Source organism: Acipenser ruthenus, chromosome 12, assembly GCF_902713425.1.
Source record: "Acipenser ruthenus chromosome 12, fAciRut3.2 maternal haplotype, whole genome shotgun sequence".
Taxonomy (NCBI): Eukaryota; Metazoa; Chordata; class Actinopteri; order Acipenseriformes; family Acipenseridae; genus Acipenser; species Acipenser ruthenus.
The window spans coordinates 22,014,468-22,037,877 of NC_081200.1; the positions used below are offsets into that span (position 1 = coordinate 22,014,468).

General features: G+C 36.7%; 2 protein-coding genes and 1 long non-coding RNA gene across 3 annotated transcripts; 2 read left to right on the plus strand and 1 right to left on the minus strand.

Moving 5' to 3' along the window:
• Positions 1-259: 259 nt before the first annotated feature.
• Positions 260-2,201, minus strand: LOC131740075 (uncharacterized). Its single transcript, XR_009330727.1, has 3 exons — positions 1,882-2,201; positions 1,559-1,591; positions 260-618 (listed from the first exon to the last, which is right to left on the minus strand). It is a non-coding gene; the product is annotated as an uncharacterized LOC131740075 (long non-coding RNA).
• LOC117416682 (B-cell lymphoma/leukemia 10-like) lies at positions 2,201-14,270 on the plus strand. The gene is made up of 3 exons (XM_034028017.3): positions 2,201-2,643; positions 10,269-10,557; positions 11,159-14,270. The coding sequence occupies exons 1-3, from the start codon at positions 2,593-2,595 to the stop codon at positions 11,542-11,544; spliced, it is 726 nt and encodes a 241-aa protein (XP_033883908.1). The 5' UTR covers positions 2,201-2,592; the 3' UTR covers positions 11,545-14,270.
• Positions 14,271-15,871: 1,601 nt separating this feature from the next.
• LOC117416982 (UPF0690 protein C1orf52 homolog A-like) lies at positions 15,872-20,329 on the plus strand. Its single transcript, XM_034028517.3, has 3 exons — positions 15,872-16,322; positions 17,086-17,290; positions 17,833-20,329. Exons 1-3 carry the CDS (start codon positions 16,038-16,040, stop codon positions 17,988-17,990), a joined length of 648 nt encoding a protein of 215 aa, XP_033884408.1. The 5' UTR covers positions 15,872-16,037; the 3' UTR covers positions 17,991-20,329.
• Positions 20,330-23,410: the final 3,081 nt, after the last annotated feature.

A 23,410-nucleotide genomic window follows, 5' to 3' on the forward strand; every position in this document is an offset into this window, starting at 1 on the left:
GCTTTGAGTGGAATCAGATTCCTTCCCTTTCAAATATATATATTTTTTAAGCGGTCTAAATAATACATTAAAATGGGAATAAACTCCTTACCCTCTCTACTACAGTTGAGGGGCTGTAGCACACATATATACTATACATAACAGTTTTGTAAAGTAGTTGCATAATACAGTAGATGGATGTACATTTTATTAGAACCCTCAACAAAAGTCAGAGTCCCTGTGGCTTACATACATGGTAAGACAACATCATTCCAGTCAAAAACAATGATTTAGAGAGTAAATCCGGTGATGAAACAAATAGTGTGTTCAGTAAGTGAGCCGCTCGGAGAAGCTCTGTGAAAGAACTCACTTAACAGTTCCGCTCCCTCTGAGCAGCTCAGAGCACTGCAGAGCAGACTTTATCAGTGATCCGAGTGAGCAAAAAAATCGTGCTCTGAGCCACTCAGTTACTTAACGCGCCCAAAGTCTTCCTCAACATGGTTTTCAGGTGAGGCACTGACTACAGTCAGGTGCACAGGGCAGGCGAGCACACCTCAGCCCTGACCTCCACACCCCCTGCTGTGGGTCCCTCAAGCAGCGAGTGCCAATGATGCCCCATTGTGATCTGATGGAACAATTCTGCAAATGCAGAAAAAAAAACATTTCATGCATATCATGTGCTTTATGTGACCCTGGCTCTTAAAGATTGAATCACTTATTCCAGATTACGATTTGGCATTTAACTAGCCCATAAAGCTGTCAAACATGTCAGATACATGTGTTCATGTGCCAAAGCAGGTTGCCAAAAGGTTCAGATAAAAGAATAGCACAGATGGAGTACTTGGCAGTCGTAATTAATATGACTTACTGCTACTTTCACTTTAGTTTTTATGTCACAGTACAGTAAATTTGTATTTTATTAGGATTTCCTGTGCCATTTGGCACCCGAAGCAGAAGAATAAAAATCATAAGTGCTTAAAGGCCCTAAACATTCTTGCAAGTCTTATGCAACCTGCACAACACTGTAAGTATTTTTAAAGTTAACTTCCTGTGCAGTAGATATATTACCTATGCCTACTGCACAGGGAGTGAATTTATAGGGTTGGATCATACCAGTGTAATAGAAGGTAAATAAATGGTGTTGCATATCACATCAGTAAAATACACTTACATTGTTATTTGTTTGTTTATATAGCAGACGCCTTTATCCAAGGTGACTTACAGAGACTAGTGTGTGTGAACTATGCATCAGCTACAGAGTCACTTACAACTACTCACCCGAAAGACGGAGCACAAGGAGGTTAAGTGACTTGCTCAGGGTCACACAATGAGTCAGTGGTTGAGGTGGGATTTGAACCGGGGACCTCCTGGTTACAAGCCCTTTTCTTTAACCACTGGACCACACAGCCTCCTATATGATTATGATTTATAGATTGATTATGTTCTATTTGTATCACAGATATGCATTATAATATATCTATATTTCCTTTATGTTTTTTTTCAAAGAAATAGAAAACATGTATTTTCTTTAATCAAATGTGGTACTTTTCTAGTTTAAAGAAATTCTCAGTTTGCTCACCTTAATTTCAAGCAACTGTTACTGTTTCACTTCCTAGGGAAGAAAAAAAAAAGATGTGAGGACAATTTCTTCAGGTGAAAAGCCCATGAAAGTACAAAAGTACAAACAGAACTCTTTAACCTAGTAGAACATACCAGATATTTTTTTTAAAGGAAAATACAGTATATGTTTGCTATAACATTAGTGCTTTCAGAACTGGACATTTGAGACCTATATAGCACATTGTGGAATAGTTTTATTAGCTGCAACTACTTCAAGGTTTTGTATTCTGGAATCTTTGTTAAAGGCTTGGAGTTTATTATTGTGTTTCAAAACACTCTAACCTTCTGGGAAGTTTACACACATCACTGTGAACTGCAGTTTCATGAATGTGGAGCAATCTTTGTACGGGTCACTGATCTCCCTCTGATGGCTGATTCGTGGTATGACTGTTATTTAACATTTTAAATGCACTCTAGGTGCAGCCGTTCAAACCCTTCCCTGGTTAGTCTGAGCTCCTGTGATTACACTGAATGGAATGTGTTCAGCTGCATTCTCCAGGTAACACCAAAATCCCAGAATAAACTAAAGTATCTAGAATACGTTAAGCGTACTGCATTGAGTGGAGTTTTAAAATTAATAGACATTTCTGACAGTCAAAAAAATTGACAACTATTACAGTAACTGCGCTCATTGCCTCCGCCGGTGTAGTACCCGCCTGAACAAGGGAAATCGTGACTTCTCATGTTCGTCATCATTGTTTGAAGCAGGAAGTCTGTGGGTTTTCTGATTGGACAGAGTTCAACCATTTATTTACTTTCAATTTTGAAAGGAAGGAAAGTTACTGTACCGTGTGCTCTAACACCAATTTTTTTTTCTTGGGAATAAATTATCGGTACACGTATTTTTGTGTGGTCAAATCTACGAAATTAAGAGGTTTGCGACCACCACGGTTGCTGTAGTACGGGGAAGTTTTTGGCTTAGCTGAGAGTACACGTAGGTGTAGCTGTATTGTCTGCACTAAGAAAAACCCGGAAACCTGCCTACGCAATACAATGGATGTTCCCCAACTTACTGAAGACGAAATGGCTGAAATAAAAAAGGATGTAAGTAAAAAATAATAATAATGGCAAAGCTCCTTGAGAGTGGATACTGCTTATTAATTGTGTGGTCCAGAATAATGATAGTAATATATACTCTGTAAAGTAACTGCACGCAAAATACACACGTGGAGGAGGGGCTCGGTATGAGTTACTGGAAGTCTTTTATACTAAATTTAGGTAAGGAAGTAAAGAACTTCCATTCCGGGTAGTGTTATTTGCATTATAAAGAACCTGTGTCAGTGCACTGTACTGTAACCCTAAGCCAAAATGCTCAAACACATCATATAGAAAGTGCACACATGTTGATGTGTTTGAATTGTCCAAAGATAGAATGCAAGAATAGGCTAAGTGTCCATTTTAAGGCATGTGATATTAACCGAAACAGGATGCTGTTGACAGATCTCAGATATCATTTCAAAGAGTCAAGTGCCAACTGTTCCTCATTGAGAGGGACAGTCCCTCATCAGATATAATTATTAACCGCATAGGTGGGTAGGTGCATTTGTTCTCTTCTTATTTAGTTATTTTTTTTATAGAAGTGATAGTTTTGCTTCTCCAGTGTTATTTTTATCAGAAGAAGCAACAGGGATCATTTGAGTCAGTTTAACTTTATTAAGAAAAAGGCCAGAGAAGTGAAATTGACAAAAACCAAAAAGCAAATCAAAATAGCCTCTTTAAAAAAAATTAAAAAGACAATTATTGACAATTAACAAATACTGAATTTGTACATTTGACAGCTTCCCATGCAGACAAACTACTACACTTGAATACAGTAATGTACATACAGTATATGTGTAACTTGGAAGCTGTACTATTTGAGCTATGACTGGAATAGCACAGAATATTTTCATGTGCACTGCATTAATGTGTGTTCTATTGCCCTCCATTCTTATCTAACAATTCCTTCTAAATTGTGTGTTTAAGTGCAGATTGCACAGTGAAACAGCCTTAACGTCATCACTATAAAGTGTAATTGGTCTGTACAAAAACAGGAACTCCCCAGAATGTGTTATAGCAGAAAATGACTTAAGAATTTGCATGTACAAAAAAGGAACATCACACAAGGTTATGCATATACTGTTACTTCATGGCATTACATATAAAATGTAATATGTATTACTAGTTTACCACTTACAAGCTACCACACATGCACATCATTTCAGAACAATTCTGGAATTCAAAATAATTATGGTCCATTACATACAGTATGTGTTTTAGGGAACTTACAAATCTACCTCTTGTACCCTAAACGCTACTGTCTGTGTTTACAGCTCTCAAGACAGAAGGGAAATGAAGGGCATTATAGGGTTTGAGACCCACTTTAATCCAAACCTGTATATTCATTATTATTATTGAAAATAATTTGCTTTTACATGCACACATAATATAAAACAATTGAAGTCTGCTTAACAGTCATATATAGATAGCCAGAACTTCTCTTTCTCTCATGCATATAAAAGCACAGTGCTAGATTGCTGATAACACACCCAACCATAGACTCATTCCTGACCTAGATAGCCTGTCCCATACATTCAACACAATAGGCCCAGGGGGGATCTGTAGGGGAATCCTTTGGAAAATGTTACAGTATATACCTTAATGTTTTTGTGCAGGGGTAAAATTCTCAACAAAAAAGTGCAGGTACTCGAATGCACAGCTGGGTGTAAACATAAAAATGTAGACAATTTGAGTGCCAATGAATAAATACTTTAAAAAATGTATACAGTGCCTTGCATAAGCATTCACCCCCCTTGGACTTTTCCACATTTTGTAGTGTTACAACCTGGAATTAAAATTGATTTAATTAGGATTTTTTGTCACTGATCTACACAAAATAGTCCATAATGTCGAAGTGGGGAAAAAAATCTACATATTTTTCAAAATGATTTACAAATAAAAAACTGAAAAGTCTTGATTGCATAAGTATTCACCCCCTTTGCTGTGACATCCCTAAATAAGCTCTGGTGCAATCAATTGCCTTCAGAAGTCACATAATTAGTTGAATGGAGTCCACCTGTGTGCAATTAAAGTGTCACATGATCTCAGATTAAATACACCTGTTTCTGGAAGGCCCCAGAGTTTGTCAGAGAGCATACTTAAACAAACAGCATCATGAAGACCAAGGAGCTATCAAAACAAGTCCGGGATAAAGTTCTGGAGAAGCACCAATCAGGGTTGGGTTATAAAAAAATATCCCAAAGTTTGAACATCCCCCGGAGCACCGTTAAATCCATTATTAAAAAATGGAAAGAATATGGCACAACTGCGACTCTGCCTAGAGAAGGCCGTCCACCAAAACTTAGTGACCAGGTAAGGAGGGCATTAGTCAGAGAAGCAACCAAGAGGCCAATGGTAACTCTGAAGGAGCTGGAGAGATCCACAGCTGAGATGAGAGAAACCGTCCATGGGACAACTATAACCTGGACGCTCCACAAAGCTGGGCTTTATGGAAGAGTGGCGAGAAGAAAGCCATTGCTGAAAAAAACCCATATCAAATCCTGTTTGGATTTTGCCAAAAGGCATGTGGGAGACACAGCAAACATGTGGAAAAAGGTTCTCTGGTCTGATGAGACCAAAATTGAACTTTTTGGCCTTAGCGCAAAACACTATGTGTGGCGCAAAGCTAACACTGCTCATCACCCTGAGAACACCATCCCCACGGTGAAGCATGGTGGTGGCAGCATCATGTTATGGGGATGCTTTTCATCGGCAGGGACTGGGAAACTGGTCAGGATTGAGGGCAAGATGGATGGAGCCAAATACAGGGAAATTCTAGAGGAAAACCTGTTTCAGTCTGCAAGAGACCTGTGACTGGGGCAGAGGTTCACCTTCCAGTAGGACAATGACCCTAAACACACAGCCAAAGCTGCACTGGAGTGGTTTAAAAACAAGAACCTGAATGTCTTAAATGGCCCAGTCAAAGCCCAGACCTCAATCCGATTGAGAATCTGTGGAAAGACTTGAAAATTGCTGTTCACCAACGGTCCCCATCCAACTTGACAGAACTTGAGCAATTTTGCCAAGAAGAATGGGCAAAAATTGCAGGATCCAGATGTGCAAAGTTTGTAGAGACTCACCCAAAAAGACTCACAGCTGTAATTGCTGCCAAAGGTGCTTCTACCAAGTATTGACTCGGGGGTGAATACTTATGCAACCAACAAATGTCTTTTTTTTTTGTTTAATTAACTTTTGTGTCACAATAAAAAATATTTTGCACCTTCAAAGTGTTAAGTATGTTGTGTAAATCAAATGGTAAAAATCCCAATTAAATCCATTTTAATTCCAGGTTGTAACACTACAAAATGTGGAAAAGTCCACGGGGGGTGAATACTTATGCAAGGCACTGTACATATTGATACACGATACATTTATGAATACAAAATAAGCCTTAAAAAAATAATGGATCAATTATAACCAATTCACCACAAACAAAGAAGCTGAAAATACTGAAAGCTTTATACCCTCTGCTTGTATCACTGTCATGTACTGTAATATAACACTTAAGTTAAACCTTAAATGACAAGCATTAAGAAATATTACACTATGCAGTAACTGCTGTAGAGAGGGAGTTTAATTTCAATATATCCTAAAAAAGGATGATGTTATAAAAAATGGTATAAAAAACAATTGTACTATGAAAAAATGATACAAAAAGGTGTAGGCCCTAAGTCAAACAATGCACAGGGTAGTCCAGGGTATATGCTGGTAAACAGCGTTTACCCACTTTTAATTTGGGCAATATAGCATTTACCCACTTCTCATATAAGGGATACAGAGTTTACTCATTTCTACTCTCCTGCACAAATCCTGGGTTAAAGACAAGATATTTTAACAGTGAACGTCTGTGTTTTGTTGCTGTGCGCGAGAGCTTTCAGTCAGAACTGTGGTGCGGCAGGGGGCATGGTCACTGGACTGCGTGTTCGCTTTGTGTGTGTGTGTGTGTGTGTGAGTGTTCTGTGATTGGTTGTTTATGTTCTGTTAGGCACACTGGACCTGCAGGGCGGTGCTAGTAGCCAGTAACCTGTCCTGCGAAAGGACGCTCACAGAACTGTTCACGTGAAGCGCACCATCGGGTCTGTGACTGTTCACAGAGGGGAAATAACTGTATGTGGGGGCTCTGGTTGGCTGATGGTTAATAACAATGTATCTGTTTAATCTATCTGTTGAAATTCAAACAGGTAGTTTACCCACTTTTTTATTTACCACTACAGCACTGGGTAAAAATACCCCTCAAATGTATTATGTAACAGGCACTACTACTATTAATGATGTACTTGTCCATTTTAATCTCCATAGTATTCTCTGAAATCATCCCCATACTTTCCAGACCCTGAGTACACATCTACAACAGGACCTGGCCATGCTACAATAATAGCCTTGGAGTAGAACATATCCCTGTTTCTTTTATTTATTTTGTACTTATTACTTATCTTACAATAATATGTTCGGTGTGCTAATATCATTACTGTGGTTACTGATGCCTTTTTTTTAAGATGTGCACACAAGTAAAAACTCACATTTAACTTAAATAAACTCTTCAAGGGGGCATTGTACAAAGAAAAAACACCTCACCATTTTGGTTTTCATTTATTACAGTCCTCATAACAGAAAATACTAGGATCATAACAAAACAAAACGTTGATCACTATGTACCTTGCAAGTTGGGCCCGTGTTTGAAAAGCGTGAAGCACACCTACATCTGTATCCTGATTCTGACTCTCTTACCAAAATCTGAAGCTGCACTTTGATCCTGTTTTTTGTATGTTAATCCCTACTGTCCCACACATCACTTGCCATTTTAGAAAATGTTGCCCAAATTCTGGCAATGTAGTAAATCGGTGCAAAGCAAAACGCGTTATGATAATTATTTCTAATATTTATCAACTATGTAATTTATGGCGAACACTGACGTGGAGGCTGTGTGGTCCAGTGGTTAAAGAAACGGGTTTGTAACCAGGAGGTCCTCGGTTCAAATCCCACCTCAGCCACTGACTCACTGTGTGACCCTGAGCAAGTCACTTAACCTCCTTGTGCTTCGTCTTTCGGGTGAGACGTAATTGTAAGTGACTCTGCAGCTGATGCATAGTTCACACGCCCTAGTCTCTGTAAGTCGCCTTGGATAAAGGCGTCTGCTAAATAAACTAATAATAATAATAATAATTTTTGCCTTCAAATTCATATGCAGCAATGTTCGTTTAGAATATTTCAGAAAGTTTCTCTGCCACACTAAAGGAAATAATTATTACTTCATAATAATGATAATTACTCCATACCACTGTTTTCACGTTGCAATGCGAAAGTCTTCTCTCGTTGATCAACCAATGAGCACTGACACAAAGCGAAATGGGCGGAGATTTGTGACTCATGCCAAAATGAAATCTGATCAGAATGAAAGCTCAGCCAATCAACATGCAGTGATTATTACTGACGTTAATAGTGGCCAATAGCAGCGAACAGAAACAGAAGCAGTATGAGGAAACATAATGCAAGCAGCACAAACTGTGCTGAATGAAAGCGCATTTCAGAAACACTGTGCTTGTGGACTGTGTGAGTGGATGGAATGCATCTGCATTGGATGAAAAACAGATTAAATAAGTCCCGGTACCCAGTACCGTCATCAAAATAAGTCCTGGTACAGAGTACCGGTGAGTACCGGCAGAATTTCACCCCTGGTCTGGTGTAATAAAAAGCTGATGTTTGCAGTATTTCTGTAAGGGATTAACAATGATTAGTGGTATTCATTCAGTATGCCCATTGCCGAACAGCATTGATTTTCCATCTCTGAAATTCAGTAGTTAGTAGTAGAAATCAATTGACTACTGTGCATTTATTTCACAAACTCAGTGTTTACTCAATTGGAAAATTAATCAATTAAAATAAAAATGGGTCACATAGAAATGATTTAAATCTCAACATTCCAAATTATTTTTAATTAAAAAAAACAAAAACATAGCTTAACCTGTTTAAGTATTTTCCCCATAGGAGCCAAAGCTGTGAGTCAGATGATACTGATTCACAATCTGAAAGGTATCCTCCTTGGATCAATGTTCATGGATATTAAAACCAGACAAGCAATGCTGATGGAGATGCCAAATAAAAAAGAGACACAGTAATAATATCCTTGCGCTGTATTTACAGTTAAGTGGTTATATTTAGGGGTCTACTTAAATTGCGGTAAATTTACGTATTTTTCACGGGTATGTTGTGGAATAAAATTAGGATTTCGCGGACATGTTTAAACATTAAATAAACCTAAGTAGACAGTATTTCATGACACTATAAAGCCTAAAAATAGTGGTACTTGCTTCCTTACTAAAAGTTAAGTGCTGGCATTTGTTAAAGGCGAGTATGCAGCATCCCCCTGCAATTGACTTGCCCATACATTGAGACTGCACGTCTGCATCCACTGAATTGGTTGGAAGTTAAAAGCTTTGCCAAGTTATACAGATGTGGAAATCGATTAGAAACAGCCCAAAAACTCGGTTACACAAGTGCATCTGGCATACTTTAATAAAGTCAATGTATGCAGCACGTTCATTGTCATGTTAATTGTCCCATCCAATAATTTATTTTATTAGTACCGAGTCAAAACAAAGAAGACGTGGCTATTCGGGTCTAAAATTCCAACTGTAAGCAGCAGGTTGAAGCGAAGTGGCTGTGTGGATCGTTTTAGTACTGATTTAACTTGCAGACAGGAATACTTCTTGTCTGGGCTGACTTTCCAGTTTGGTTTCTGAAAGCTGTTTATTTTACGTTCTGTTCAGCAGCCTCTGAAGTAGCCTTTTGTTTAATGTGTGATTCTGAAGCTAAATAGCGATCGATCGTATTTTCTCCAAATACACATTAAGATATGGAAAACAATGACCTCAGTCTGCATGTAGTTTCTTTGGGAAATATATTAAAACGATCATCAGCCGAAATATACTTTGCTTTTTTTGTCGTCCATTTCTACTATTTTCCCTCCAATGCTGAAAACTAGATTTTAGCAACCTAAATCAAAACAATGCAGCACCAACTTTGTCCCGCCCCCTACTGCACAGTACAGGTCACATAAAAGCAGTAAAGACACACTGATAGGCTGATTAAAACTTTGTCATTTGAATAGTAAACACGAACGTTAACTGCTTTGGGGAATTTATTTTGTAAATGTTCCTTGTGGACATTTTTTGTTTGTTTGTTTTTTGCTTAAGTGCAATGCACACGGCAAAGGAATAAAAAAGGGCTATCTGCAGAAGGAAGATACGTAGTTTGCGTCACTTGCGTTGTGCAGTAGTTCATTTAAATGAGATTTATTTTTTTCCTCTCCATACTTGTTTGTATGCATTGGCCCCTAAGAGGTGAATTTCGCGGTGATCCCTCAATTTCACGATTTCCGCGAAATCGCGATTTAGGTAGGTCCCTAGTTATATTATATATCGAGCTCTGTTTATTTTTATAGAGCTGTTTTTATCACATGTTTAGTAAGGCTCAGCAGATGCCACAAACCACAGTACATCTGTCAGCTCAACTAATAGCAGTCAAACCATGTGCATGTTCTTTCTGTATGTCTTGATGTGACAAGCTATTTTTACTAAAGGCTTTCAGGAGTGTGCATTTTTCATTAAAGAACTGGTCTGTTTCATGTGCAGGTACTAGAACGATTGAGACCATATCTGTGTGATAAAATCATGGCTGAAAGACATTTTGACTATCTGCGTGCCAAGAAGATCCTCACCAGAGAGGACACAGAGGAGATCAGCTGCAGAACCACAAGTAAAAAGAAGACTGGAAAGCTGCTTGACTATCTGGCGGAGAACCCAAGGGGTCTGGACACTCTGATTGAATCCATCCAGCGTGGGAGAATCCAGAATTTCATCATCACTAAAATCACTGATGAAGTACAGAAGGTCAGAAATGAAAGACTGGAAAGCATGAAAGGTACTGAAGTATTCACTTGTCTTGAAACCTAACACTCAACCTCAAAGTTTAATTTAATTCTCATTTGAAACACTGCCAGTTGTTTGTCTAGTTCAGAGGCCCTGGTCTGCTCTAATCCTAGACTACCTAATGTAACCTTAGTCCAAGGTTAATGCAAGTCAGTGTCTGTGAAACCAGCTAGTTTTTTGTATTCTTTTTCAAAACGTGTTATTCAATTCTGCATTACTAAAGCGGTGGTAAGCAATAAACTGTCCAAGTAACAGGAAAGCAAATGAACAATCAACTGAATGAATTAAGTGGCTTATATGAGTTTCATTTAAAGTTTAGTGAATGGCTAAAAATGTAGGCAGTTTTAGAAGTGTATTTTACTGTCAGCTTTTGTTTTTCAACAACATGATTCAGGAATATATATTTTTTTAATTGTGTATTTTGTTTTTACATATCAATGCCCTCTACATTAATGCAGTAAAGAGCCCCATTTAATTACTGTAACGTATTTATGTAGAGTGGAACATTGAAGAAAGCTATAACTTAAGGGACTTAGTGCAAATCTTTAAAACTTAATTGTGGGCTTAGCCTTGTTCTGTGTTCTGTTTTGCAGCCGGAGCCACCTGTAGCAGCTGCATGCCACCCAAGTGTATGGGTGCAACAAACAACCTCTCCAGAACATTTTCATATGAGTCCAACTATGAGAAAGGCAGAGATCCCACTTTGCTGTTCCACCCTGAAGGGGAATGGAGTCCTGGCACATCCACTGCTGTTTGCTCAATGAATTTGCCATATGGATCCATGTTGGAAAAGGGAACTAGAGTAACCAGTAGCAGTGTGTCTTCCACACTTCCAAAGCCTGGAGACCCGGGGGCGCCAGCACTCCCTGAGGAACTGCAGCCAGAGCCCGAGGGGACCTGTGGAAGCACCAGCAGTGATGCACAGTTTCAGCCACTTCGCTCGAGGTCTCTGTCATCATCACAGCCTCACTTTTCCTAGGAAGAAATAATAACTTATTTTCTCTCTGAATTTAAGGTGGTTTGGGGGATTCTGATGTATGAATAATCTGTACAGTACCTTGAAACACTCAATCATACATTTTGAGGTAAAACTATAAGAAATCAAGCTTTGGATTACATTTGGATTACATTTGGATTACATTATGGTGCCGCTATCCTTTTAGGTGCTTTTAAAAAATACCAGATTTCAAAACAAACAATAGCTGTGGTAAAGAGAGCTGGTTGAAGGCATATACTGTTGTCATTTTATAATTGCACAGAGTAATCATAGTTCTTTGGTACTTTTTAAATCCGCATTTTAAGTGGCACTATAAATGAATCGCAGTCAAGTCAATAAACATTTCACTTTATACCTTCATAACCTGATGAATTTACCCACCATCACACATTATTCTTTTTGTGGTGCAAGAACCTGTGTTATCTGACCAAAATTAATTGAAGGTCCAAGTGCTGAAAAGACTACAGTACCTTGCATGATTATAAATGAAAATACCAACAGCCATTTCAGTAGTTCGGGACAAACACCAATCATAAAATGTTTTAGTACAAATATTTATTGTAGAGAATGCGGAGTATGCGATTTAACAGAAAAGTATGCTGTATATACACATTCATTTGGCATCAAACCTAACTTGGTTTGAGGGTTCGCTGCCTGGCCAACTGGACGAGGCTGAGACCCCCATTTGATAAAACATAAAAACTGTTATTAAGAAAGGTGGAGATGGGGAGGTGGTGGGTTACGATGAAATCAAAACGCAACTGAGAGATAAGTGAAGAGGGTATTTATAGTGCTAACAATTTAAATTAGCTAATGTGTAAATTGAATGTAAATTCAATTTGGTGATGCAGAGATTGGTGTCTGACCCTCCTCCCGAACTTTAATTATAAATTTCATTTAGACAAATGAGGATGGTAAGCTCATGCAATAAGTAACAAGAATATTTAGTCTGTCCAATACAAGTGAAAATCTCAGATGAGGGGGGTATAGTTAGTCTCTGTAATAAAGGCAGACATTATGTATTGCCCACATACCTTGTTTGGGTTGAATAAACACATAATTAATGTATTTATATTTTTGTTCCCTTGGAATTGACTCTTACCTATGGTTTCACGGACCCTGATTAGCACTCATCTTGGACTACTTGATGTTAATTAGATAAGATAGTCTAGGACCAGTGCTAATCAGGGTCTACAAAACCACCCCTTATTGTCTTGTTCATAGAGGTGTGTTATAGGAGAAGCATAGCCAGAGCGTAAGCTTAATTTAGTGAGGAATGACAAATATATCAACTCTTTAAGGCCTTGTTGAAAGTTATAACAATAACTTCTGCCAACCAGAGAATGTTCAAATACACAATATGTCGATATATCTACAATATGTCTATTTTCAACTGTAATACTGCCAAATAATCTGGTTTTACAAATCAAATGTATTCTAATTAGACATGTCAATGTTGATTCATCATATAAAGCAGTTATTTCTTTAATGTTTAGGTTTCTTTATATTTAAGATTTGATTGATTAAAACTAGCTTTTGCGATTAATGGTAAAATATAATCTTTTCTGATTGTATTACAACTCTACAAATCTCAACAAAAATAGTGAATGCAAGGCATCCCGACACATGCACTAGCCAAACCTGCAGGTGAACAATGTGTCTGTCTATGAAGCAACAAGTTGACAGACTTCTTGTAAAACTTTTTTTCAAAGTCTGTTTTTATAAAATACAGTTTGGCATCCATAAAACTCTCGTAGACTGCTGGTGCTGTGTTTAAGAACAGTTAAGAACCTTTTCATGGCTGTAAATGATTCTTTTTGGGCTGTTATTATTTTTAGTATTGTAGGTCATGGTGTATTCTGTATTGTGTAATGAATGACGTTGGTTGCAAATGTAACAAACGACAAAGAATATTATAGGAAGTTAAAATCTGAAACATGTTGTAAGTTGATGCCAAAGGTAATAAGGGCATTTATTCCTACAATGTATCATTTTACAATATTTAATGATTTACCTTTTGCCACAGTTCTGGTTCTGAAACTGTTTCTCTGGCTAAAAACAATTATTTGAGTTGCTAAATTTGAATTTGGTTCCTCAGTGCAGGAAACAGTAATTGTTTGAATTGCCTTTATAGTATTTTTACTGGATGAATAATGTATTAATTGACATTTGGTGGGGAGATTCAGATGTTAATACACTGCACAGTCTATATTTTATTAAAGCTATTAAAAAATGTTCAAAGCAGAGAAAAATGTATTAGAAATAAAAATAATAATTAGGAGTTTACAGTTAAAAATCCTCTGTTATTTACCCATTAAGTCTGTGCTGCTGGCATACATAACAGTGTACACTACTGAGGTACATCACTGTGTAGGTTTATACAGTCCATATATGAAGAGACATCCTTAAAAATTTTTTATATCTATCATTATATAATCCTACATTAAGAAAATTGTATTGGGGTGTGAACTTGTTTGTGGATTCTGTTCACTGTCAAAAATAAATACAGTAAAAGCGCCATGTATGGTTGCCTGAAGTTCTGAACTAAGTGGTCAGTGACCTGTGCTTACTACTCAGTAAATCGAATGCACAAGAATGAGAGGGGCATGTTAAATAAGCAGACATCTGTCTTGGGTAACTGAACGTTCAGTGATCACATTTGTATGTATCATCAGTGTATTCCATTAAATAATCCTTTGTCCAAAACATGTTGAGGACTGTAAAGAAATATTTATATCATCTACATTTTCATTTAATTGCTGTTTAATATGAAATGTGCACTCTTATCATTCTTTGTTGTTATTTCTGCTTTTTTATTTACATTGCTTACTTTAGTGTGCAGCTGCAATTTCTGTTGCTGTGAAACTGTGGTTTTGCATAGAGATTTTCCATTTACTAACACACACTTGGCCACAGTTGTTGATGGTATATTCCTTTAAGTTCTTTAACAATGTCCTATTTTTTTAACGAAAATTAAAAATAAGTGTATATTACATTTCAGGGGATGTTTAGGTGCATTTTAATTGAGAATATTCATGTACAGCTGTGGCCAAAAGTTTTGCATCACCTAGAATTTTAGGATTGAGACATAATTTAAAAAAAAAAAAAAACTATATGATCATAATTTAGATATTTTATTTTCTATCATGTAATCAAAGAAACTACAAAATGATATTGTGAAAGTCTACTGGAGGCCATAGTAGTAGTACAGAATTTCATGTTACATCTTGAAATTAAATTTTTGTTTAATTTCTGTTACTTTTTTCATATATATGAAAGTATATACAAGTATATGAAAAACTACAAAGCGGTTTGTAATTTAATATATTAAAGTAACATGATTGAACAGGTTTTATTCGACTATGAAGCAAAATCAGTCAATTCTGTAGGGTGATGCAAAACTTTTGTCCATAGCTGTATAAATCACAGATATTTTAATGCTAAGTTTGTTTTACTGGTTCTAATCATATCGTACCTCATACTAAAAACATCCGAGTATTATAGGCTTTTTAATATACAGGTATATATACACTGTAGAAAAGGTACCACTTCTTTTTCTTCTAATATATATGGAAAAAAATCACGACATAAGAGAAAGAATACTGTTAAGACAATGTTCATGTTGGTATAGTTGTATAGAGACCATTGAAGTGTTAATAGATATTGTTGACAGTATATGCTTGACAGTTTCACTTCAGGTCTTATGATCTGGTATGAAGACCACTTTTTGTTACGCGGTGATGGAATTTTATTTACCACTTTGGTAAGATAAATATTCTTATAAAATACATTTTAAAAATACAGTTGTATTGCATTTGTTATATTGCTTTGTATGAATGTACTCTACATTATACAATATGGTTAAAGTGCCACTTTATTGACCTATTCTATGCTATTCAATCAAACTTTTAAACATAGGACACATCCGCTGCTGTAGCAAACATGCACAACTTCCATGTAATAATCAGCCCATACAACTGAACACACATACTGTCACGCTGGTAAATGTGATTAAATAAATATCACCAGTTTGGGGATAAAGTTAGCAAATGACTGACCCAGCCGTTCTCCTTTGGTAGTATGGCACCACTGTACTTGTGGAATGGGATAACCATTGCAATATTGCAAATCATACCTTAATCAGAGAACATAGGAACTGTGGGGTAAAATAGGCAGTAAATGCCCCAGCCCGTCAGAATTAAAACACAATAAACTCTGGGACACATTCAAATGTTGTGCATAGGTTTAAAAATGAAAATAGTCACACTGTGTGTGAAACACGGCAAGAACACCGCAATGAAAAACGCGGTATGAACACTTTTGGTCTCGCAGCCACACCGTTAAGGGGTTAGCGTTGATGAGCTCACGTGACCTCCGCGGGTCCTGTTTGTAATGAAACCATGTGAACTTGTACTGGTACTGCACCTTTTAAAAAATAAACGAAGCAGCATCTGCGTCTGTCTATCATTTAAAAAATGACTGAGAAATACCAGGACCCGCTGAGCTATTTTGCAGGTTGCGGCAGCAGCTCTGAGTCGGAAAGCAGCGATTCTGATGAGGAAAGTAAGACTTCGGCGGGGAATAAGAATAGGAATACCGCTGGAGCCGCACAACAAGGGAGTAAACGACCTGCCGGTGGATGTGCCGCTTTACCTAAACCGGATGAACTGTTTAAATCTGTGTCAAAACCTTCCTTCTTGTATAATCCGCTCAACAAGGAAATAGACTGGGAACGACACACAGTGAAAGCGCCGGAAGAAGTAAGAAATCTTTATTTCAAAGTGGCTATCGGTCTGGCTACTTTAACTTATTTGAACTCGGCTGTATGGACTGCTGGTTATGTGTAGTGGTGCATACAGTATGTGTACAAGAAGAAATCATGATTAAATTCGAGTCAAGACAAATGGATCATTTAAGCAGACAAAGCATAAGTAAACGAAGTGCTTAGTGGTTATGGTAGTGATTAGGGCTGTTGAGGAAAGTTGCCTCAACAAATTAGACATAGATACCAATTACGTATTATGTTAAGATGGTGATGATACAGTAATATGAAATAATAAAGTTCGTATCATAGGGTTTCATTTAGTCAATTGAAAATATAATGATGAGTTATCCTTTGCTGTGTAGGTCAAGAGTGGTGTACTGTATTTGCATTGCAGCTTTGAAATATAAACAAACCCATACATATAGTACTAACTTCATACCATTTTAAAAACCATGCCTAAAGGAATGTACAGATACAGTATTTGATGGACGTGGAGCATATTTGTTTTATCCACAAAAGACCAAGATTTTTGGTCTACGGTCAGCATGACATCTTTACAAACCTTAAATAAATACTAAATAAATAAATTAATTAAATAAATAATAATAAAAAAAACCCAAACAGAAAGCTTCTTGTAAATGTGTAGTAGCCTCCAGATACCTGAATGTAATTACTTTTGCAGAGAGTACGCTTGTAATTACACATTTCACTGTACACATTAAAAAAGTTAATTACCATTCTTCTATTTAAATAAACAGCCAGCAAAGGAATTTAAAGTATGGAAGACCAATGCTGTGCCCCCACCAGAGTCATACACCACAGCACAGAAGAAAAGTGCGGCCCCAGGAATGGACATGGCAATCAAGTGGTCCAACATGTATGAGGACAATGGGGATGATGCCCCACAGCCTGCAGGGGAGCAGGCCCAGTTTCTACCTCCGGATGAAGAGCCCTCTGAATCAGGTACTGTATCTGAAACAATGCACACATACCATGCAGACATTTCTATCTCCATTCATAAAAGTGATATAAAAAGCTTTGATAAGCACCGCTCCTAAGTGTTCATTTGAATTAGTTGAACACGGTTTCAGACAGTGATAATGAAGTGATAGGCACAGTATAGCACGACAGGGTGTGTGTCGTTGTGAGATAGCAGCGCACCTTGGGTGTGGTAATATCCCACAACAACACACAAGTGCCATGTTGTGATTATATTATGACTACACACCAGTTAGATGCACAGCACCATCTAGAAACTTTGACATACCAGGAGGTGCCAGCAGTAAGATTTGCTTTAAGTTAATGTATACACATATATATATGTGTGTGTGTGTATATATATATATATATATATATATATATATATATATATATATATATAATGTATATTTAAGATGTGAATAGGAGGACGATCCTTTCCATGTATAATTATAAGTGCTCTCTTCAGCAGCTGTACTGTTATATAAACACACATGTATTTTGTTATCGTTGTTGTTTTGTTTAAGATGATGATGACAAAGATGAGCCTTCCTCTGCTAAGAAGCGGAAAGTGGAAACCTTTCAGCAGAAGGAGAAAAGGAAACGTGAAGCAGGGCAAGCCAGCACAGAGCAGAGCTTTGTAGAGGAGGAGAAAAGGGTTCTCCGACAAAGTTTTAATTCTTAGCACTTGGAGACCAACAGGACTGTAGCCTGAGAGCGTGGGCACATGTTGACCTGCTTGTGAGACTAACTGCAGGATTACATTTCATTTTGTAAGCGTTCTTACAGTATGTAGGTGTGAAACATACAAGGACTGCATTGGCCTGCATGCTCTATTTGCAAACATTATTTCAAGAGAAGCCGTTTTATTATACGCACCTTTTGAAATAAAAAAAGTTTAACTTTGTTTTTTTAAATAAATAGAAGAAGGTATATATTGTTGATTTTAATGCATGATTGATCATGAAACCGGCACAACAAATACTTTGGGGTTTTGTATCAAGAAGCAGAGTTTGGTTCCTTTCAACCGCTTCCAACTTAAAGGAGCTGACACAATAATTCCAGTAAGTCTTACCCAATATGAACCATCCCTTCCTTGGTCTCATATGTCACTATTATGATACCTATTATAGCTTATTTTTTGTAGCCATTAATGAACAATAATTTGCTTACTGCTCTTGTACATTTCTGTGGTGTGAATGCAGACATTGAAAACATGAGACATACTGTATGTAATTGGTTACTTATATATAGGTGCCTTTCATGTAGGAAAATGTGAAACCTAAGTGATGGAAATTCACAATATTGGAATGCTTTTGTTAACTCTGTTCTTTAGCAAAAGCGCACCTGAGTGTAAGAAGTCATTAATTCATTGTGGCTGTACAGCAAGCTGTCTCTGCAGTGTTTCCATCCACAACACTGTACTGTATACTGTATTTGAGTTTTTTTTAAATCTTGTAGCACAGAATACTGATATACTGTAACATTAGAGGATTGGTTGCACTATCAGAGGTTGTATTTGTATTCTGTCTGGGGCTGTCTGTTTTTTCCAGTTCAGACATGGTAAATGTTTCCTTGTTTTTATATGCATTTCATTGTTGATCGATCAATTGTACTTCAGATCCCATCACTAAATAACACATTTTATAACACGTGTTTTGGAATTCCCCGGCATATTTAATCAGATTCGATGGTTGATGCTCTTAATAGTAATAAAAAAACTAGCGAAAACAAGGCAACAGAATTATTTAACTGTTCCCAAAGGACAGTCTAAGTTGCTTCTTGCTAGTTACTTGCTAGTATATTTCTGTTTTGTAAGGTCAGAAATAATTGGGTGTACATTTTATATCGTTTTGAATCAATGTTGTACATTTGATAAGCAAAGCAAATACTGTTTAGCTGTAATGGTGACTGGTAGGACATTTACCTTTTTTTTTACAAACCAGTAACTCCAGGATTTCACATTTTATATATATATATAATTACAGTTGTAGCCAAAAGTTTACATACCCCAATGGAAATTTATAATTTTTAGAAATTTCTCGAAAACAAACAATTTTAACAAAAATCATTTGTAGCAAAAGTTTTGCTTTTGGGGATGAGGAAAACTAAAGTAACAAGAAATAGATGTCTACAATTATTTATTTCAGCAATTCAAAAGTGTTCCTACCCTGACAAGGAAAATGAAATGAATAGCTAGTTGAGGCACCTTTAGCAATAATAATCTCTTTTAAACGATTAGGATATTTGTCAATGAGCTTTTGCCATGATTCTTTAGTGATTTTAACCATTCTTCAACACAAAATTGTTCCAGTTCATTCAAATTCCAAGGACTTCTCTTCTCTTTAACTCATACCAAAGATTCTCAATCGGAGAGTTTTTTGTAGCGGAGGGTTTCAGATGATTGGCCTATATCTTTTAGTATGCTATGGAATCCATTTTACCAAGTATTGGAACTAAATTTCCTGTGCCATTAGAGGAAAAACAGCCCCATAGAAGGATATTACCACCTACATGCTTGACAGTAGGTATGGTGTTCTTTTCTCACCAGACTTTCTCCAAATGTAATGACAGTGTGACCAAATAGCTCTTTTTGTTTCATCACACCACAAAACCTTTGACCAGAACTCATATCCATCATTCAAATGCCGTTTTGCAAACCTTAAGCGATTGTCCTTGTGATGTTTTCATAAGAGTGGCTTTTTCCTTGGCCTGCGACTATCGAGACCTTCACCATGCAATACTCGGTGGTTGAAATGGAAACCCCAGTCCCACGTGCAGTCAGTTCACTTTGAATATCTTTGGCAGTCAGTCTCAGATTGTTAGTAACCTTCCTCGCAATTCTTCTGCGTGTTCTTGGTGAAATAACCTTCTTTCTTCCAAACCAAGGGAGCGTTGTGACAGTACCATGAGTCTTGTACTTCTTGATAATAGAAACAGTAGTTGAAATTGAGATACGCTGATGCTTAGAAATTTTCTTGTAACCTTCTCCAGCTTTGTGATAATAAATAATTTTCTGCCTAAGGTCTTCAGGTAGCTCTTTATTTTTTCCCTTATTGACTTATTGGTAATGACAGCAATCATTCTATGCCTAACCCTTTTATACTCTAAGAATGTTCACCTACAATCCAGCATTTTCTACACTTTTCTAGAATTAGGTTTTACATTATCATTGAAATTTGTAGCACCTTGTAGACAATACTATCATAGCATCAAAGGTTATGAATACTTTTGAATTAGCATTTTTTGAGTTTTGCTAAAATAAATAATTGCTGAAATAAATAATTGTAGACATCTATTTCTTTTTTCCTCATCCACAAAGCAAAACTTTTGCTACAAAAGAATTTATATAATGATATCTCTCCCCAAAAGCCAGAATGACACATTAAACATGTTTATCTGTGCACTCCCTTGTGACTGTCTGGCTATAGGTGAGATTATATAATTCACTGGAGATTTTCTTTTCAGTACCAAAAACATGCAAGTAGTTAAAGTATTTTTATATTATATAGTCATTAGGTTTCTGTGACTGAACAGCAGTACAACACCATGGTTATTCAGCAATTCTTGTATTCTTTCTCTGAATGCTTAGCTGTGTCTGCTAAGTAATAGTAAGGCTGAATCTCCCTCAAGATGTGGTGATCTTGTTGGAACAGGTAAGAAGAATCCTGTCTTTCCTGGGGTACCATCACTGTGTAAATATGCTATTTACAGCCCAAACTTGGCTGTGCAGCACATATTTCCAAAGGAATAAATTTGTTTCTGAAAAATGCCTGTTATGTTACCAATAGTGCAAGAACAGAAATCTGTGAGTTGTAGCAAACATGGAGTTATACTAAATAAGTATTGCATTTCCTTCATCTAATATTGCATGCATTGTTTTAGTACATAGTTCATCAGCTTTAGCTGTAACATTGTTTATCAGACTTACCTTGAATACAAAGTTCCAAGTGCTTAAATGTGTTACCACTGACCTATGACTCAATAAACCACATTAAAAAATATTGTCAGTTCTTAATTACTTTAGTCAGCCATGTATTATTTTTTGATGTTTTATTTTTGTTTAATATTAGAAAATGATGATAGTGTAGACTGTACAATGTTACATCACAATAGAGCTCATGTATTAAAGAGGAAGCTTTAAGTTAACAGATATATTTTTTAAGCACTAGCTGTATTTATAATGAATTCCACTAGGTGGTGCTGGAGATCCTTTTGAAGACCACTTCTCTGAAATGGTACATAAGCATGGAGTGACAAGTTGAGCTGTGTGTGGACACCTGAATTTCTGTATACAAACAGACTCAGTAACTAATCCTGCAGCTGTAATCCTTAGCTGACAACAATTAAACTGGGTTTAGCACACGCAAAATCAAAAGGACAACAAGGGAAGAGTGCCATTTGTAGTAAAGATGGTGGATGAATGTGGAGAATCTCATGGGTTTAAATATTATTTGTTACTGAAATACATGGAGGCAATCACAACGTACCACATTTTGCCAAATCCATACCCCCATTACAAACACATATATATTGTAGTTTGGCAGAGAATACCCTCCAATAGACTTTTTGCTTTTTGGGGGGGTGGGTGAAAAACTTTTTTTCTTGTAAGTTATGGATGAGTAATATAAAGCTTAAACGGATTCTTGGGAGTAGGATGGAAGCCAGATCTTGTATTCCCACACACTGCCAACCCACCATATCTGTGCTTATTGAGCAGTATTGACAGGCAGGGCTTGACAGAATACTGTGCTGGGCTTCAGGGTCTCTTGGCTGGAAACATGCAAAGGATAATTGACTTGAAGAATGCAGTATTTAAAAAAAAACTAGAAGGAGGTTTATGGCTTCATCCTGTATTAAGTAATAACCTGATAAAGACTTTAGAGTGCAGGCCTCAGAATTCTATCTGCATACACAATGTAAATATTTTACACAACACAAGTCGTTGGGCATGTTTACAAAGTTATTAAAGACCATCTGTTATTAAAGACCATCTGTTGTTAAAGACCATTTCTTAAAGAAAGTACTCCATTAGTTGAGCATTAATACTATAATGCCACAAACCCTTTCCAATAGAAGCTATTGGCTTTGCAGCAGCTGTAAAATAATTCTGTGTGAATTAGAAACAAAGGTTTCTCTGTGAAGATGAATACATTTGAAAGTATCTGCATATTAAAAGTAATCGCTGGACAGCCTTATATTGTCATATCTAACTCAGTTCAGTATATCCATTACCTTTTCCGTGTGACTCTTGTTTTCTTGCAGGCACAATGAAGAATGACTATGAATTTGTGGGTTGACGTTTCCTTTTCATTGATTATCACATATATTTGAAATCCCATATCATATGCAACTGTAGTGATTGTGCCCGGGGCAGTCCAGGCTGGCTCCTGAGTCATATACAGCAAGGCTCTATAGAGAGGCTGGGAAACCTGTAGTTTTCGGAAGAAACCAGATAGAATGTAAACAACAAATGATGTTGTCTGAGTGTGTGTTAACATGATACATAAATTCTGAAGATGAAGCAGTGGGTGGTCTGGTTAAACAGCCTTTTGTTTGTGTTTGTGGAAAACCTTGCATCAATTCACAAATAAGAAATATGACCCTATGACGGGGTACTGCCCCGTCACAGACCCACATAAGGGATATTTAAGTAAATTATTTTTCAAATTGATATCTTGGAACTAAAATGATTTACAAACTACCAGTAGCGTAAACTGAATCAATTTTATTTGACTTGCCTTTATGTAACAATTACTAATTTCAGCAATTATAGATTCATTATTAATATATTCTTCTACACAAAAAAACACCAATTAGTTAAAGCAGTTTAACAACTTAAAAGTACCAGTAGTTCTTTATGTTTTTTTATCTTTGAATATTTTTTCATAATGTAAATGCAACCTTATCACATAAGCAGATCTCTAAATTGGGAATTGTGTTTTATAGTTTAGGAAATAATGTGTCAAGCTGTTTGGGGTTCTGTTATCTGTCAAAACAGTTACTATGGTAAGTTTACAGAACAGGTGAGTGTTGTTTTTCTTTTATCTAAAGTAATATCAAATACTAAGGCAAAGATCGTTGCATGCCCTGAAATAGTTACGT